Source organism: Tauraco erythrolophus, chromosome 3 (genome assembly GCF_009769465.1).
Source record: "Tauraco erythrolophus isolate bTauEry1 chromosome 3, bTauEry1.pri, whole genome shotgun sequence".
NCBI lineage: Eukaryota > Metazoa > Chordata > Aves > Musophagiformes > Musophagidae > Tauraco > Tauraco erythrolophus.
In genome coordinates, this window is record NC_141467.1 from 72,185,855 (window position 1) to 72,206,082 (window position 20,228).

General features: G+C 36.6%; 1 protein-coding gene across 3 annotated transcripts in view; it reads left to right on the forward strand.

Moving 5' to 3' along the window:
• ZC2HC1A (zinc finger C2HC-type containing 1A) overlaps window positions 1-18,313 on the forward strand; it is a 36,141-nt gene extending 17,828 nt beyond the window's left edge. The window contains exons 6-11 of one of the 3 annotated variants that reach the window (XM_086608705.1): window positions 898-900; window positions 992-1,091; window positions 1,977-2,085; window positions 8,465-8,584; window positions 14,050-14,157; window positions 14,879-18,313. In XM_086608705.1, coding sequence (XP_086464831.1) covers window positions 898-900; window positions 992-1,091; window positions 1,977-2,085; window positions 8,465-8,584; window positions 14,050-14,157; window positions 14,879-15,050 — 612 coding nt within the window. In that variant the 3' untranslated portion in view covers window positions 15,051-18,313. Of the gene's footprint in view, window positions 1-897; window positions 901-991; window positions 1,092-1,976; window positions 2,086-8,461; window positions 8,585-14,049; window positions 14,158-14,878 lie in introns of all 3 variants that reach the window. The other 2 variants (XM_086608704.1, XM_086608706.1) reach the window with 2 other exon arrangements.
• The last annotated feature ends 1,915 nt before the right edge of the window (window positions 18,314-20,228 follow it).

The following is a 20,228-nucleotide window of genomic DNA, read 5'->3' on the forward strand; positions in this document are numbered from 1 at the left end:
CAGCGGTTTTCTTAACTTGTAATTTGCATTTGACATCAAATCAAGCTTGTTAAATAGTGTTTTGCTCTTAAACAGAATTAACTGTTTTATTCTGTGATGTTATTATTTTTGCTAGACTGACACTAGACACTGAGCATGGAAAAGGTTTTTGCTTTCTTACGAGAGTCGCAGAGATCCATAAATCAGATGGCAGCAGTTGCAAAGCCAAAACTAGTCATAAATGTAATTCAGAGATTTGTGAAAATGACAGGTGAGGATAGCAGCAGGAAGTAACTATGCAGTATTTGTTAAGAAAGTTGAATTTCTATTGTGCAAGTCTTCTGAATCCAATTCAAGACTGTTCTTTAAGTGAACAAACAAAAGTAGATGACTGCAGGACAATGACAGCAATGTTTTGGCTAATTAGAGGCTTAGAGAAATTCAGATGTATTAATGTAAGAGCTGCAGTAGTTAACTTACCACAAAACAAATGAAGGATTAAAGTGTATGTGTGTTTTCTTTTAATGGTAATGCTCTTCTGTTTAACTCTTCACAGTTTCCAGACAGAAGTAGTTACTTAGGGATTCTTGCACTGTATTCTGAATCAGTTCTGGGGCTGATCCAGAGCACACAGGTGAAAATAAGATTTGAAGGACAAAAATGATCCTGTCCTTGAGTATTCTTTTTAAAATTCACTGGTAGTGAGGTGATAATGTTAATTGCATGAGACAGCTATGGAAAAAGATGAGAAAAGCTGCAGAAAGGCGAAAAATACAGGGAGATGTGAAGTTAAACAAAAAAACAAAACCGCTGAGTAAAGTTAGATATCTTTCCTACTAGTATCATCTGTGTGTATAAGAAAGCAGACTAGCGGAAACCGTTTGCTGGATCCCAAACCAGAAACAGTTTGCCTAGTAGGTAGTCATAGTCTGTTTTCTCACAGTACCTGAGGTAACTATTGTGTTATAGTTCGATTTAATTGCTTAAATTTCTAGGTTGTATTTTGTTACAGTATAAACCTGCTGCAGTTAAGAAGATGCCTTCTGTAGGATCAACACCATCGTCATCATCACGCTTACCACAGCCAAGTGGTGTTAGCAAAACTGTTGTAGGTATGAACTGAATGTTACGAATTTGCCATTTCCATTCTAAATATTAGTTCTCAAACTATACAGTAAAAGTAGTATCATTTTAATGGATTGAAGGATTTCTACAGCATTATGCAGTGATTTAAACTGACAAAGTGAAAAAAAATCATAGGAGGATTTCAGGAGTACATGAGTGGATAAGATGGTGTCTGTTTCATAATAAATTTTTTTTATCAATATTTTCGTGACCTGCTTTTTTGACATACACATATGCTGGCTATAGTTTATTGTTGAAATTGATATAGTGGTTTGTAAAAACTCATTTGAGGTTAATTTGGAAGAGGCACTGATGGGCATCTATCCAGCAAGACTCTAGAGCACATAGGATTCTCTGGTTTATGTATTGGGTTAAAACAGTTTTTTTCTGAACCTGCAAAATCATTCTGTGTAGTAATGCCTCATTGTATCTGATACTGATCTCTCACCTCAGATTTTTCCATTGCTGAACTCTGGAATTTGTATGCCAAATATGATCACAAATTGGTGAAAATACATAGTCAAGCCATATATATTATAATAATGCAAACACTGGTCTTAATCTGATTTCAGACATCAAACATGTTTGTACTTACTTCGACCTTCTAGACTTCTTTCCTTTTTCTTTCTGAAGAAAGTAATTGAAATCCAATTTTTTTATTAGAAAAGAAAATTATGTCTCAATAGCATATTTTCTGTAAATTTCTGGAAACATACTTGCTTTTTCCTAATATCTTAACACTTGTTCATATCTTGATATTTCTAAAACTCTTGTTTTGAATTTTACAATTAAAAAATGTATAATGAATTGTGTCATTCCAGCAGCAAAATCTTACATTTTCTTATATTTCCATGCTTGCTTTCAACTTCAAGGTGCCTCTTCAAGTAAAGCATTACCTTCGTCTGGATCCAGTGGGAGCAAAATTCAGACATTATCACCAGCTCATAAAAACTCGTTGGGAATGGTGAACCCACAAGCAGGGTGAGTTTCTGTTTAATGTTGTCATTTATGCTTTATTTCATATTTATGTTGTACTAGTTCTAGAAGTCTCTGTAGTCTGTTTCACTTGAATTTTTTTTTCCCCTGTAAGCTTCAGAAGTGCAGTGTTTTGAATTTATCCTTTGTTTATAAACACGGTGTTTAAGGAACATTGGAAAATGCATCTTTGCCTACTCCAATGTTAAAATAACAGCGAAGGAGGTCAAGTGATAAAGTAGATTAAAAACTTACAGAATTTGCAGAAGTGGTTGGAGCTATAATTTTTTCTCTTTGTAAAAGTGAAGAGACTTAAAGAAGAAAGCATTAGGCATGATTTCCAGCAGTTCACGGAAATTAAAGAAAGAAAACTCTGCCACAGACCACAAACCAATTGTGACAGGATCTTTCCTTGTAGCACAAAAAGATGGATGCTTTCCCTCCTCCCTTTCCTGTCTTAAAATACTGAAGAGACAACAAATGAATGAGCACAAATAAGGCAATGGAAACCAGTGCTCCACAACAGTAACAAGAAGTGGTAGATGTAGATTACCAGAGTTCAGTGAAAGTGCTGCTGTGATCAAGGCTGGTACTGATATTTTGCTGGGGGGGGTAGTCAACACACACTGTCTCAAAGAAGAAATGTATGGAAGGGATTGAAGAGAAGTAGTGCAATTTTACAGAAGTTTGAGGAGCACCAAGGAGCACTGAGAGAAAATATAAAAAATACAACAAAGTGATTACAGTTACAACACTGGTGATTGAAGAAGACTTATTCCAATGAAAATGAGTATCAGATTGGTGAAGGCTATGTAAGGTGGAGAAAAACAACAGCTTAAGCTTGTGAGGAAGAAAAAGGACATTCTGAAAGTACTCATGGGGATGGACAGCTTTATTAATTACACAAAACTAGTGGTTTTTAATTTATCGCTCTTAAGTCTTACAAGTTATAGAGAAGCATGAATTACAGCTCCATGACACCTCCCTCCTTACAGCATGTAGCTTGAGGATGCAGTTCTCCCCCTCCTTGCTCTACTCACTCATACTAAGTCTCTCAGACACAGACTAGAGGTAGAGTCTGTGAGGTTGTCAGAAACATTTTTTTTTTCAATTGTTTCCCTGTCCTGCCCTCCCCACCCACCCCAAGGTGTCCTAGTAGTCTTTGGTCTAGGCAGGTACCTTCGGTAGGCCAGCCTCACTACTGCTTGTAGGTGTCTACGCTTTGTCAGAAAAATCCCAGCCTCTGCTATTCACTGACTGAGTTTTATATCACATTTCTCCATTTTCAGAAGTTGAATTAACACCTACTGATGAGTTGCAAGCAAGTAGGTCTGCAAACTACAGGGAAAAGTCAGCTGAGATAATTTGAAGGCCTGTTTCTGACCTCGGTGGTGAATCCTGGCTGTCTGGGAAAGGCTTTTTCCTGATGATAGGTTTTGTAATCACAGTCTGTATTGGTTTGTGAGGGGTGCAGGTTTTGGTCTTCGCTTCTTAACAAGGAAGTTCTATTTAATTTTGCCTGTCAGTTGCTCACTGAACTTACTACTTTGTATTCTGTCGTCTTCCGTTTCTTCTTCTGAACCTTGGAGGAAGAATCGTGACGTGACCGAGCCAAATAGCAGTTAATATATGGAGAGAAGTTTGCGCAGGTTCTCTCTGTTCACACATGCTATTAACTACAAATAGATGACTTCTGGTTGGCACAGCTCCCAGATCATGATCTCTGCTGAGAGGCAGTTTATGTTGGCTTGGCTTGTAACCTCACTTAATTGCCTATACCGTTTCGAGTTTTTAAGAGTATGCATGTGATGAATGTATTTCTGTCTGCAGTCCTTCTCCCTTCTGTGTTTTCTTCTTGTCTTTGCCAGCCAGTCCTTATGATTTCTCTCTGGTCATAATAACCAGTCTCCTCACAGATGGCTGTTAAACATCTCTTTCTGAAGCATTCTACCTGAGACCTAGCAGTGCTTTCTTTTCCTTTTGGCTACTTTCACATTCGCTTCTGAGAACAAGTTTGTCAGGAGTTACATTTAAGCGAAGAGGTGTAGGAGCAGTTACAACATGGAAGAGTTAGGTACCTCATGTTAGTCGCTAGTGACAATTTTGGCCTTAATAATCTCAGTGTTAGTATTGGGGTGTGAGAGGGAAATATGTAGGGTTCTGTTGAAATACCTACAAAATTATATCAGAGCAGGGGCTGACACACTAGCAGTGTGTTCTTTTCTGAGCAACTGACACACAGCATCCTAAGTCAGAGAGTAAGAATAGCTAATACTGCAGTGACACAGATTTTAAACATTAAAACATCTTATAATTTAGGCTATAGCTAATTACAGCTAGAATTATTTTATAAAATAAAAACACTTTTAAAATGCTATTAAAATAACTTTTATTAGGATGAAACAAGATGTATTTCTTTTGCTACATTTACGATTTAACTAGTAAAATGACAAGCCATAGCATGAGGTCTGGGATTCTGTTGTACCCAAGTCAGGCAGAGGTCATGGTCTTCCTTCTGAGTTGTTAGGGAACAGACTTACTGAACAGTGTTGCACATGCATTGTTTTAAGGGCAATCTTTCAAATGGAATGTTAAGAGATTATGTGATTTTTTTTATTTTTTTCCCCTGGCAAATTTTTAAGAATCTACACACTTTTTGACCACGCCAAATTCCAATTTTTACTGTAAGAAACAATCTCCTGCAGTTTCCCTTAAGGCAAACTGTAATTTTTAGGGTTTTTTACATATTGAGTGAAACCTTCCATTTTTGCTGAGATTGTTGTAATTCTAGATTTGGCAGAGAGGTAGTGAGACTTAATGGTAGAATTGCAATTATATTGTGCAATATCAAGGATGAATTATATGAATATTGGAGGGGGGAAATTTAATCAGACATTGCTTCTTTCTGTAGAATCATGGTACCTGTTCTCTATGATGGATATACGAAGAGGGAAGAAACTACTATCTGCTGGCTAGTCTAACAGCCAGAAGTGATTTAACAGATACAGGCGTGCCGTTTCCCTCTTGCTCTTTAGGTGGCACTCTTGAACTGCTACCTAAAACTATTGCGACAGGCACATGAAGCTGGTTGCTGCGTTTGCGTCGAAGGTGAGGGTTAGAACGAACTGCATCTCTAAAGTCTTTAGTTCTGTAAAGGAAAGATTCTTGAACTTCATTTCATGTGAAATTCAACTTCAATATCACAACATAAATTTTTATCTTGTATGAGTAGAAATGCAACCAGATTTTATGAACTCCCTTTTTTTAAGCCATTTTTGCTATACTATTTCTTTTTTTTAGTTTGAATTCTCCTCTTCTGCTCCCCAAGTGAAGGACTTCTGAGAGAGCACACCAAAGCATCATCAGCGTAAGCTAGGTTACTGTTAGTGACACTTACTTTGTACACGTAGATCAAGATATGTCAGCTGATCTCTGCTGTGAGAGTTTTCTTTTTCTACCTGCATGGAGTAAGAGCACAGCCAGTTAAAAGTGTTAGTGGAAGTGCAGCGAAATGGCATAATTTCTGAGCTCTAAAGCAAGTGAGAGTGCAAGAGTAGAGTGTGACTCTGTGTAGTAGTCAGTAGGAAAAGCTTTGTTCACTAGCATGAAAACAGGATTTCATTTTTTTTGGTGTTGAAGAACAAGGAAAAGGAAAATTAATTCTACAGAAATTGTAGTTAGGCTTATATTTTGATAGTGAATCGTGTCAAGATCCTAAGTTTGATACGTATTTTGTAAGAGTACAGAGTTTAGCACTACCTTACATTTCTTGAGGGGTAGGGCAGTTCTAGTAAGCTGTCAGACATAATCAGATCCTGAGGAGAAAAAAATGAATAGGTTCTTCCTATCCTAAGCCTAAGGAAACTGGCAGACTCCAGCCCCACATGCAAATTGTTTTGCCTAGCAGAACTTGACACCACTTTTTGTGGCCAGCCAGAGGTCTTTTGCATGTACAGATTAACTATCTATGCATGTGTCATTTATGAACTTTATTTAATGGGACTTGGAAAATTATGTGATGTTTTTCAGTATGACAAATGAACCCTTAGAAATTACTTACCATTTTTATTTTATTTTGGAGATAAAAAATACTATGTAATGTTAAGCTGATCAAAGTTATGTCTCCTGGGAATAATGTCTGTTAGCAACACATCCACTGCTGTCATATAGCCAAAATGCAATACAAATGGCACACCTCACCAGTATCCATAAATTTTAAATTTCACTTATATATTTGCCATGCAGCATGTATAGCCTTTGAAAACATTATATTTTTACGATAGCTTGGTTCTTTCATTAAGACTATAACTTACACAGTTTTGTTCAATAAAATCAAGGTAAACAAGAAGTTGTCTTGGTGGTCTTTGCATTTCAGAAGATTCTTATGATTGTGCTTTTTTTCATTAGTACACAAAATGACTGTCAGCTTTGGGTTTTTTAGTTTTGTTTTTTTTTTTAAGTGTGGAAGAATACTGTAGTTCTTTATTTTGACAGTATCGTGACTTCTCCTAGGCCATTGTCTTTGGTATTGTACTCTGTATGTGCCTGGAGTTCACAGATTATGTTGATAAATAGTTAAAGGGTCAGAAAACAGCTAAGAAAATCATGATAGGTTGGAGTACGTGTCTTGCAGTGTCAAAGACCTCAGTCTTGCTTCTCAGTCCTTGGGAAATATGTAAAGAGTATGTATTTGGTCAAACAGGAATTGATTAAGCATTTCCTGCGATGATTAGTTTGAACGAGAACATCTGTTTGGGAGGAGGAATGGGAAAAGGAACTCTAGGAGAACTTATCTTACAGCCTGTATTATTTGTGGCTAAATTGTCAAGACTAAAATCTCAGTGCTCCCTGCTGACTTTTTAATGAATGAATATCATTTAGCATTGTTCATTTTTTGTTCTGTATGGGGAGATTTGCTTTGAAGGTTCGCATCGGAAGCTTCCCAAAAAACAAATTGTGTTGCCAGCTTCATAGGTTCTGTGCCTGTTAATATGAAGTTATTGTAGAAGGAGTATGAAAAGTAGTATGATATGGGTGTTAGAGATACAGAAAAGCCTTTTTTTTTAATACATTAAAAGCTATATTGAAAATAATATACTTTCTTGACAGCAATTAGCTGTTCAGTTATCTTCCTGGCAGTGTAGTTTATTAAAGTTGTATGATAAGAATCAGAAAACTGCACAGTAAGAAATTATTTGTCTGTGTGAGGGTGTGTTTTGTTGGTTTTACTTGTTTGGTTTTAGCTTGTGACATTCCTTTAGGGATGGGAAGGCTAAAGAAGAACTAAGCTTCAGCTACTCAGACATTTCCATCAATCTTGCTTGGTTTGTTTCTAGTTCTTTCATTTCAGAAAGATCAGTAAAAATACTCTGTCATCATTTTCCAGTTAAGGCTTAAGTTACTAGGCTTTTTTTTGAGAATAAGAAGAGACTTCTGTTACATTATTGAGGTAGGTGTGGAGATATAGTGGGCTTTTTGCAGGATTTACTGAATGGTTTAAGATGATAAAAATGCAGGACTTCACTTGAAGACCTAATTTTTCTAATAGAAGTTGTGATTTCTCAAAAGCTATAATTCTCCCTATGATGACGTGTGGGAGGGAGAGATGGTGGTGTGTTTTATTTTGATGAGTTATTTTATTTAATTAATGTTCTATTTATTTTCTTTGTTTATTCTTTTTAGTTTGGAGATGTTATCCGTAATAGTAAAAAAGTATTAAATTACCTGTGTGTTTAGTACTGTCTGTTGTGAGTGGGGTTTTTGATACTAAAACAAAGTTGGTTTTCTTTCAGGCCTTTCTCTGTTCTTTTCTCATCTCCATAAAAGAAAAGAGGATGGAAGGCGTGTTATTCTCTCTGGGCACAATGTTCAGCCCTTATTAAAAAAAAAAAAAGTGAAAAAGGAAAAATTGTCCTTCTTGCTAATTCTAAAGTTAAGGTGGCTTGTACTTACATCTCTGTTATTTTCTAGCATTTTAATAGAGTTGCTATGACTCGTAATTATGAGCCCCCTTTTCTAGATGTGATAAGTTTGACATTATGAAAACTATTCTTAGAAAAAGAAAGACCAAACGTGAGAGCATTGTGCAGATTTTGAGAATAACTGGCATTAGGTTTTTTGGTTTATTTAAAAAAGAATTTTAAAAATAATGCACCGGAAACCTAATGCGACTATAAGTCTATGAAATCCTCTCCTCTTTAAAGTAAGAATCCTTTTGTTTTCTGGATTATTAAAGTCTGATTGGTACATTTATTTCTTTAGTTGATGGGAATTCTTTGGGAATATAAGTATTTAATTGTGAGTACTTCAATTTTTTTTTTTTTGCGATAACTTAAATAGCAATCTAGCAATCTCCTTATGAGTACCCCTTTATATATTTTAGTAGTAAGATGGACAAGTTAGGCCCACCACTGCGAACTGGAAGAGATGTGCAAAGGTTTTATGACACTGATACAAAAACAGACAGTACCATCAAAAGACCAAATGAGTTGTTGCCTGTAAAGAAGTAAGTATTACAAATCAGCGTGGTTTATCTGTTTTGCAGAAATGTTCCTCCAAAGCATTGAAATGGTAAAAGTATGACCTTGACAGATATCTGTTGCCCAGTATGTCTTCAATATAAATGCTATGGGAGAAGAGTATATAATATAATTAGTATAAGTATCTGTTTCGTGCTAGGTAAACAGCTTCATAGTAGGACAAGAAAAGTGAAGATTTTTCTCAGATTTTATGTCTTCTGTCACTGACTGGTTATGAACTAAAAGTAATGATCTTTTATCTTTGTAAAACTGAATTTGCATGATGTAAAGCTGAAGTAAGGATTTAAGCCTGATAACTGTACAAATATCTCCCTTACTGGCAAATGTTCTATGACGATTTTTTTTTTCTCTTAAAGTCAAGTATTTACCTATCTCTGTAAGATGGCTTTCGAGGTCCAACAATGTAAGCAAGGCAGATTTTGTAATGAGAGATAAAGTCTTTTTTTAAGTCCAACTTATCTCATTTAAAGACTTCTGAATATTCAGCAAGTTTAAGATCTAAATTTGGAAGAAAGGGTATTCCAATCTTTTAAAAAGGGAATAGGTACTATATTGTAGTTAACCCTTTGATATAATTTGGAAGATGCCAAATTCAAGTGGACTGAATCTTCATAAATAATACCTTAAAGCATATTGCAGAAAAGAAATTAGTAATGAATTATATGGCACATACATGGAATGTAATGCTTTAAATAGTAGAAATGCGTCTAAATCTCTTAATGCTGTTTTAGTATTGTAACCAAAGCTGAAGTATCTTCGAGAGAGGGCCAGAATATTTGAACTTGGGTTTCTATTTGAAGAAGCAAAAGGAGTGAAGGGGAGGAGGAAGGTCTTTTCAGACAAACAGAATTACTTTTTGTTGTAGTTCCTTTGCATGTTTGGTTAGAGCTATAAATCCTGTGAACCATGAAAAATTAGGTCAGTTTTTCATTTTATAATATATTAGTAAGATGTTGAAAATTTGCCTTAGTGAGTTACTAAATGTGTTTACAATAGCCCTTATCCATAGAGCAATGATGTGATTTTTTTCTTCTTGAGAGACCTTCTTTAAGAGTATAGACACTTACTCTGCTCTTCATAACATCACTCTTGTTCTTATTCAAACATCCGCTGAGTTTGTGAATTAAATCTGCTTTCCTTGCAGAAGGTTATTCAATATGTTATGTGTCAAGAGCACTGGACAAATTTTAATAGCTACTAGGCATTGTTAAGTTCAGCACAGTGATGTGGATGGGTACAGTTTATGGCAAAGGTTTCTGGACTTTGGTATGCACGCCATTAGTCATAAGGAACTTGTTTATGATTTTGCACAGAACTATGAGCTGTTGTGGGTGACAGTGATAGCTGTCCAGAATATCGGAAAACGCCCTGTCTAGGAAGCAAGCTTGATACTTCAGTATTTTATAGCAAAATCCAACCAAATTGTGAATGTGTAAATAGAAAAAGTCAAGCTGCTTTTACAGATTTCTTTCAGTTTTTTCATTTTGCAAGCAGTGGTAGTTCAAATAGATATACAACATAAGCTGCTTTAGGAAAGGAGTTCCTCTTCAATTTTACTTCTTTTGAAATTGAGAATGGATAGTAAATGTCTCTAAAGGTATTCCAGATTTTAAGAGTTCAAGGTGACATTGGTACACAGCCTCATCTGCTGTCAGGCTCCGTTAATACTTCACGTGATACAACTTAGAACAGGGATTTATATACAAAAACAGAACAAAAAAATCCAACCAAATGGAAAAAAACCAACAGAACTGGACAAGTAGATAGAAGTGGCAGAGGTTGGACAGATCAGAAGAGACCAAGCTGTGATGACAAAAATTGAGATAATCAAGAATATTAGTTGGAAGACATCTGTCTGTGGCGGTCAGATTGCAACTTAAGAATGCAATTTCAAAATTTGTCATCAAATATACATAAAACCTGATGCTAGATATAGGATGAATAAAGTTGTAAACAGTGGCAGCCTGCTACTTTTGTTTATTTACTCATTAAAACGGCAGAAACCATTGCAATTAATTATAAGACTCATAAGTTTCAAGTCTGAAAATAGGTTTCCATTTTTCTGTATTTTTAGAAAACTAATTGGGAAAAAAATCTACAGAAATTATGCAGAAAGTTATGTTTAAAGGCTTCAGAATTAAGACGTCCTGTTAAAGCCTTATTGAAGTTTTATCTGTTCATGGGACTCTCAATAGACGGGGTGTGCAGTGTGCTTTCAATGTGGCTTTTCAGTATTTTGATTTTTCTTTTTTTTTCCTGGTTCAGTCAGTGGCCTGTGTGCTGTACTAGACACCATACAAATCATGGTTTTAAGACACTGATTTCTGGGAAACTTCTCTAGTGTACACCTAGTGTTAAAGCGTCAGGTGAATTTTCAGAGTACCTATTGGGATGAGGGTATATTATACATATTTTAGAGAAGTGAACAGTTGAAATACAGGAAAGAATAGTGGACAATTTTTCATGTTAATTTCTTTCAAATATCTAGGATTCCTAATATTTTATTTTTAAAAATGATTGATTCAAAGTACACCCTGAAGAGACTAGTTTAAGAAATTAATGCAATTAGTTTTGAAAAAGTAGTGTGTTGGTCTCAAGTTGAAAGTCCAGAGAAAACCAAGTCAGTGAGACTTTTGAAAAATTTGTTTTACGTTACTTGGAGTTGTCTAAATGTGAATTGAGACACAGTTCTGTTCCTTGCATCATTGTCTGATCATCTCTGATCCATGATGATATATACTGTTTCTGTGTCTACAGCTGAATTTTTCTTTATATGCTTTTCTAGCTTCCTTAACAAGTGAAGTAACAGTCCAGTATGTTTTTTCATCTGCTGAGCTCTAATGAATTTTACTCGATCATAAGGAAAGATCTCTCTTCAGTGTCAAACAAGATGGAGGCAATAACACAAGATAGAGTATTTAGCATCTGGACTGTTGTGCATACTCGTAACAGTGTAATCTAGGTTACGCTTGGATAATTCCAGGACTAATGTTCTAACTTTTGAAAGACTGCCATAACTTTTAATAGGTTTTAATTTTGGTATAACTTACATAGTGCTTTTCAGTCTGCACAGTATGTTTTTAAATAAAACCATCATTAGAATCTCCTTGCTAAATAAGAGGGCAGACAGGAAAACTAGCGGAGAAGGTTGGTGTTCTGCCCAGTGAGCCAGAATCTTTGATCATAGAATCATAGAATGGTTTGGGTTGGAAAGGGCCTTAAAGATCCTGTAGTTCCAACCCCCCTGCCATGGGCAGGGACACCTTCCACTAGACCATGTTGTTCAGAGCCTCATCCAACCTGGCCTTGAGCACCTCCAGGGATGGGGCATCCACAATTTCTCTGGGCAACCCATTCCAGTGTTTCACCACCCTCATTGTAAAAATTTTTTTTTTCCTTAGATCTAATCAAAATCTATCCTCTTTCAGTTTAAAGCCATTGCCCCTTGTCCTATCACTATATGCTCTTGTAAAAAGTCCCTCTCCAGCTTCCATGTGGACCCCCTTTAGATACTGGAAGCCTGCTAGAAGGTCTCCCTGGAGCACTCTCTTCTCCAGGCTGAACAGCCGCAACTCTCTCAGCCTGTCTTCATAGCAGAGGTGCTCCAGCCCTTCGATCATCTTCGTGGCCCTCCTCTGGACCCACTTCAGCAGCTCCATGTCCTTCTTGTGTTGTGGACTCCAGAGCTGAACGCAGTATTCCAGGTGGGGTCTCATGAGAGCAGAGTAGAGGAGCAAAATCACCTCCCTCAATCTGCTGGCCACGCTTCTTTGGATGCAGCCCAGGATACGGTTGGCTTTCTGGGCTGCCAGCGCACATTGCCGGCTCATGTTGAGCTTCTCATCCACCAGCACTCCCAAGTCCTTTTCCTCAGGGCTGCTCTCAATCCATTCTCCACCCAGCCTGTACTTACACTTGACATTGCCCCGACCCATGTGCAGGACCTTGCACTTGGCCTTGTTGAACTTCATCAGGTTCTCACAGGCCCACCTCTCCAGCCTGTCAAGGTCTCTCTGGATGGCATCCCTTCCCTCCAGCGTGTCCACAACACCACACAACTTGGTGTCATCTGCAAACTTGCTGAGGGTGCACTCGATCCCACTGTCCATGTCTCCAACAAAGATGTTAAATAGCACTGGCCCCAATACTGACCCCTGAGGAACACCACTCGTCACAGGCCTCCACTTGGACGTTGAACCGTTGACCACAACTCTTTGAGTCCGACCATCCAGTCAATTTGTTATCCACTGTGTGGTCCATCCATCAAAACCATGTCTTTCCAGTTTAGAGACAAGGATGTTGTGTGGGACAGTATCAAATGCCTTGGACGAGTCCAGGTAGATGATGTCAGTTGCTCAGTAATTTTTTAAATGGAGTCTTGTTTTACTTTTTTTTTATGTCCATGAGCCAGTCCCAACTTAAATTTCATTTAGGCATCGATGTTCAAGAATGAGAACAGAAAAACTTGCTGGGTCATGTTTAAGATGTCATAATTACTGAAGCCTTGCCAAAGAAGAAATCTCGGTAAATGGTAATTCTTTTGAGCAGTGCCAAAAAATTCTGTCCTTAGTCACTGATGATATGAGGATGCCCCTTCCTATCTCTTCTTCTTAGTGCTACTCAAATTTGTCAGGGGATTCTGATGTTTCTCTGCTTATCAAAGCAAGCAGTGAGATGTTCTGCATGTTTAGGATGTGCTATTCATTGCATACTGGCTTCTTGTAAAACTTGTGAGTCTTGAGGAAAGCAGCTTTCACACTGCTATGTGATCATACTACTGAAGCCAACTTTAAGAATGCTGTGACAGGCTACAAAAAAATTAGGCCTTAATGCCTGGCTGGATAGACTTGCCTTCCACTCCTTCTTCTATTTAGATTTATAAATACAGTATTTATGCTTTGAAGAAAGGATCTATAGCACCATCTGAGAAGTATGCATCCTAAACAAAATCTGTGACTATGAAGAAAAAAGTCTTGTGACTCACTTCATATTGGTCACAAAGTATTGAGAATATGGTATCCTTTCTACGTTTGTTTTAAAACTATTATAATGGTCAGCTGCTCTCTATTTATCTGAAAGCTTTTCTAGTCCTAAAAAGTGACCTGTCTGTCAAGGTAGACATTAGAACATACCAAACAACCAGTAGTGCAGGATGTACCCGTATGGTGGTGTGACAGCAAGTGATACACATGAACAGGAAAGGAAATCATGGTTCTGTTCAGCTTGTCGCTGTAAGATTCAAGTCATATTCAGTCCAAAGCAAGCAAGTTCGTGCCAAAGCTCTTCTGTCTGCTCTTAGTAGGAAAGTGATATTTTTCATACAATTAATTGATGTGTAGGTTGTTGAAGTATTTTTATATCATTTGTAAATGCATATTCTTGTATATATTTCTGTGTGTTTATAATTCATCAGATGTTTATTCTGTTTTAGAGGCACAACAAAAACGCGGACATCAACCCCGCCTAGTGTGGCAAGAACCATGAGCACGGGTGCTCTAACGAACAAAAGAAAAACTAGCAATTCAGACAGCTACTCAAGGTAGCTTTTAACTTTGTGGATTTTGTCAGCAATAGAATCTTCATTAAAGGGGAGTACTTATTACAAAAGAAGTCAGGGAAAATATTGTTCTGTGTATTTAGTAGATATTCAGTATTATTTGACATGTTCTGTGTATTTAGTAGATATTCAGTATTATTTGACATGTTTAAGATACTCAATGTATTTTGCATATTTATCATCAAACAGAACATTTGTCATCAGCTCTCAGATGTGCACAGAAGACAATGTTAGAAATGTCAAAAACCTCTTAGGAGCTGCTGAAAAAATAAGTGAAAAAATAAGTTTCAAATGGGAAGTTGAGTGGTTCAGTTGAACTTGAAAGTTGCAAAGAAATTGTCTGGTGTCTGCCCTTTAAAGGGTAGGAGAAAAAAAATGTATTGCTGTTTTAGGCTTTCTTGTTTTAACAAGCCAAGTTTTAAGTTTTCAAACACTGCAGTTAATCTAACTAGTGAATCGAATATTTGATCCTGCATCTGAAATTTCAGCATTTTTTTGTTTTCTTGCAGGCAAGGAGGGTATCTTGAGATAAGCAGGGGAGTATGGGTAGAAATACAAGGTATACTACTGTAAATAAATACAAAGTGTAAGCATGAAAATGACAGTAACAACTACAGTAATTCACTGCAAGGATTAAAATAATTTTGCATCGAGTTATACTGAACTGAGTTACAGAGAATGTTCTTTATCTGGGGATTTTCAGGTCGTATGACAGTGGAGACTACCCATCCTCAGTCAATGGAGGAAGTTCAAAAAGCAGCGAAGGAAATTCACCTGTACAGTTATCAAAGTTCTGCCATGAATGTGGAACGAAGTATCCGGTGGAATGGGCAAAGTTTTGCTGTGAGTGTGGAATTCGAAGAATGGTCGTGTGAACACATTCTTAAAAGCAAAAAGAAAATAAGAAATTGGAAGCATCTGCTACATACTGCTGCATGGAAAGCTACAGCACTCCTTCCAGTTAGACTTCATGCTGCAAACATATTGAAACATCATATTGTAATTTTCTGAGTGCAATCTTCTGGTTACACAGTTATTTATAAACAAATATATATACTGTATATAAAAATAGCAGGTACTTAAAACTGTGCCATTCAAGGAAATACTCTTTAATCTCTGTTGGAAATATTTAAAATTAAGGTTAAAATGTGTTAAGTAACTTAGATAGCAGAAGTGGTTCAATATTATTTTTCTCATAAATCCTACTAGATAAAGGATTATTTAAATCACTTATGTAGGATAATACTTACCCATAGGGAGCTAGCCATGAAAAAGTTGAGCTTCAAAAGTTTCTCTGTGGACGCATTTCCTTCATATGTGACAGTAACTTAGGTGCTGTGTTCTAAGTGAAAACAGCAGGAACTACTCCTATAAATTCCTGGTTAAAAGTATGCAAAGACTGGATCCCTTTAAACACTTTTAACAGTAATACTCCTAATTGGAGTTTCCAGTTACTTTCTGGGATTTCTTTAAAGAATCAAAGTGGAAAAACTATCTGAGAATTCTGCTCACATATAAGAAGAAAAACAAGATTTATCTTTGGCTTTCCATGTTCTGTTTTCCAATAAGAATATGTTAATATTTTTATGTATGATATTCTTATTTTAAGTTCAGAAATACTTTTTGTCTTTCTCCTATGCTCCACCATGACTAACATATATGAAAGTTCTGTGCTTTTTGTCTTTAAAGGTCCAAAGATCCCACTCTTTTTTTTTTTTTTTTTTTCTCTTCCCTCGTTTCCTGAAGGAGAGACAAAGTCTCTACTTACCCTACATAAATGTTGAACTCCTATTTTGGAAACAGCCTTCTTGATGTATCCAATACAAAAAGAGTTCCATAAAAATGTGTGTTATTAGAGCAGTAGAACTTGATGTAAGTAGTGACTGGTTTTTATTCGTATTCTTGTGCAAATAGCACAGCTTACATATAAATGCATAAGGGAGTAACTGTGCTCAGTAGGTTTATATGTTAATACCTTACATGGTGTTTTTTTGCAGTTCTGCATATTCTTGGTCTCTGAACACCAGCCTCTTGAATTTAGTAACAGACTTTGCATTAATTCATTGGGAAGAAGAGTCAGGCCCTCGAAGACGTTGTTATAAATTATACAGGCTATTAAAACCATTCACAAGATGAATCACTTAACTTGTATCTGAATGTAACTGTTTTGTGAAGTTTTGTTTTGAAGCACTGGCACCATCTTAATTATGCGTGGAAGAACAATCTGAAAGAACTTAATTGTGCCTTTCCCACAATAAATACACTCTCTTTGTCAGAAATGGTTACTTTCAGCTCATAAACACCATTAGTATCAATTTATATCATTTCATTGTAGCTTATGCAAAATATAATGTAGTGCTCCATCATAGTATTATGGTCATTGTTTGAGTTTTCAAAACTTGTGATTATTATCAGTGGGGCCAATTATAAAGAACGCATGACTGAAGAAAAGCATTTCCAAAGCAGGTACCAGTCCCGGAGGATGAGATGTAACAGACTTGATGTAGTCATGTTGCAGGCCACAAACTGTTGATGTTTTAGAATTAGTTCAATGATATAGAATTGTCCTACACTTTTTATGCAAAATTATTTTTTGAGGTTGTCCTTTTATTCAATGTTTTATTATAATTTGCGTAAGGTGGCTACTGAGCTCGGTAGGATGGATGACTGGTAACAATAGTTAGAACAGGCAAATCTTAGCCAAATTATGTTCTAGGTAGTTTAGGTTCTAGGATCTCTATTTTGGCACATTCATATCTATACATGGAAAAATTGGAATCCTGAGTCTTTTGCATAGATAAGCCTGGTTTGGAAAATTTGCCCTGGACTTGGGCCATGGAGGTGCGCAGACTGAATTACTGCAAGCTGAGTGCCCATCAGCAAAGATGCAAGTCCAGAACAGGTTTGATCAGTTAGTGAATCTACTGAGGAATCACTTCCTTTGTCTGACTTGATACATTTCAGTTCTTGTTTCTGCTGGAAAAATGCATTTTACCATTTATTGAAAGTGCTTTCTACAAAAGGAAAGTTTAGTAAGAAAATAAATATATTCCAGATTTTCCAGGATTGCTGTAATTGCAGGACAAACATATTAACTGTTTCTCCTTTGAACTGTAGGTGACAGGTTTCCTGGTTGTAAATCAATGCACATACAGTTACTGTAATTTCTGCTTTTTGAGCTGTTTGTGTAACTCTTTCCAATGCAGCATTTAGTAAATTTCTCGAGTGACACATCATTCACTTTATTTACACTTATATGATTTACAGCAAGAACTAGACAGGGGATTAACCCAACAGAAAGAAGAATTGAAAAAAATATGTCCTTAACTTTTAATTTGGCTGTCTAGGAAGGTTTATTGAAACATAAATGACTGTTGATAATAACATTGGATAATGTTTGAATCTAAATTAAAGATAAGCAGACAATGAAAATATAATTGACTGGGCAGTTTATTACTGGATAGTGAGACTATCAGAAGCCAAGTATGTTTCCACTTTATCAGCTGTTTTTGTTATTGAATGACATAGATTTCTAAAGTCTTTGGTGTTACCAACGGTAGATTGTATTACAGAAGCTATCAGCACACATTGCTGTAATGCCATCTCAATGTAATGTTTCTTAGGAAATAGAAAGATTTGTTTTCATAATGCCCTGCTGAACTGAATATGGGAAATAAATTTGTTATATTAAAAAAAAAAAACCAAATAAACAACTGTTAACGTAGATGGACTCTGAATTTTGAATCTTTAGGTACATTACATGCGTCAGGAAGTTCCCAAATTTAATTTGTTAACAATCTAGGTCCAAACCCTCTTGCCCGTCTTCCCCCCTGCCTTTATGCCTTGGTTTTCATGGGAGGATACAAATACTGAAAGGAGAATGTTCCAAAATGTCTCAATAATCAAAATATTGATAGTTGTGAAGATAAAACCCCTAGAGGAACTATGCACCGCTGATGCACTGCACTGATGAGTCTCAACTTAGCTAGTGTCATCCCCTGGATGCTTTGTTGACAAATATTTAACTTAAAAGCCTAAATTCTTTAGAGTTCATGTGTAAAATTAGGATGGTATAATTACTCCATTTAGCATCTGTCTTTGCAGTTCTCTGTGTGTGCGTGTGTATATATATGTGTGTGTGTGTATATAGGGTGTGCGCATGAGCACACACATATTTTGTGAGAACTCATTAAGTTATACAAATGTAAAAAGTTGTTTTGTTAAAGCCGAGTCGATACAAAACAGAACTGAATGCTACTGGAGGATTGTGAAGCTTCAGACAGTAGACTAGTGTAGTTGCTATGAATTTAAAGTGAAATTTATTGATGTGATTATTTTAATGATTTCTGTATCAATGTCTAACCCTGTGACAGGCATTCTTTTACTATCTGCCAATGTATCTTCCTAATGTGCTTACTAAGGTTCTTCCATTCAATTAAAAAAGAGAAAATAATTTAAAAAAAAAAAAGGCAAAGGTAAAATTCCATCTAAAGAAACAAGGAGAAAACTGTTCTTGAGGTCTGGCCTGAGGGCATTTGCATTCCCGTTCTCCTTTTGTGAATGTCTGTTACACATGGGACATTTCTGTGCCAGAAAGGAGTGCAGGATCATTGGAACTATGCTGATAAAAGTGCAATGGAGTTATGAAAAATACCAGCTTCACTAGTAAAAATAATATAGCATAAGGCTTAATCTTTATATGATGTATCTTACACAGGTTTATATTTATGCATGATACACCCTAGGTAGTTTCAGAACTGGAATATCTAAATATACAGCGAGTTAGGTATATGGTTATGTGGATAATTAAACCCTCAGTCTTACGCAAAACTCCTGGGAGGTGGGCACGGCGAGGTGCTTTACCACCGCTCCAGCTTGTACCTATGAAATGAACATTTAGGCATAATTTTTCAAATTTGCCAAAGAGACGCGAAGAGCCATTAAACGTCCCTGAGTGGAACGTTGACGCTCAACCCAAGGGGTTCCTGGTGGGGAAGGAGATGGTGCTCTGGGCGCTCAACCTGCTCTCGCAGTGCCCCAGGCAGCGGCCGCTCAGGCTCTTCCCCACGCGCTGCAGGTAGCGAGGTTCACAGGCTGGTATCTCCAAAATGCGTGTTAAAACCTGGCCCAGTCTTTGAGCGTCGTGGAAGTTCTCTGTGGTCTCGGAGATACCAGCTCCTAATTCACCACTGCAGCTGAGAGTTAGTGCCTGAAATGCAGTGTGCAAAGAGAACAGTTCCATGATGCACGCTTATCTAATCAGTGAAGGAGATATGGTTCCGGTAGTGTAAACGCTAACGAACAAGGCCTGTAGCAGTGCACACTGATGTAGGCTTTGTAATTAGTCTGAGTACAAATGAGATGGTATTGTCTATGTATGGCAAAGTTCTCAAGAAGTACTCGTTTCCATTGCATAAGCTTTGTGTACGTGCAAAGAACAAACTTGTGAAAAGTTTTTTTGATCTTGACTGACAAATTTGTGTTTTGTAAGAGCACTTTTTGCAACTTTGATTCTTTTCAGTTTGACTAAGCTATGGATAATTATGTGGGTTGTATGACAGGGTAGAATTTTTGTCTTTGGTGAAACTGGTTTTGGTGACTCTGGTGAAAATAGTTTTATTGCCTTTCAAGTACAGCTCATTCCAACTTGTGATGGTTTTGTTGCTGGTTTGTTTTGTTTTGTTTCAACTCAATGCGTTTTTGGAAGAAACATTAGGTAAAAGATTCTCTAGCTGTTTTCAGCAGTTACTTGGTTGATGTTTTCTTTCCAGTATTCACAATATAAGAGATTACTGTTGCATACTAGTTTGTTGGGTGGGGTTTTTTTTGGTTACGTCATTCCAGAATACGTATTTTTGGAGGATCCCACTTAACCCCATTCCATTTCATGTTGCCAGAAACAGCCTATTCAGATTTTCTTTTAAATTAGTGTCTCTTCTTTTCAAAAATAATAGGGAAATTGTATTTCTTCAATGTGAACATTGGCTTTTCAGTCCGTTTAATATAGCTGAATATTGAGCTTAAGTTCTAAATAACAGTGCACTGTTTACCAT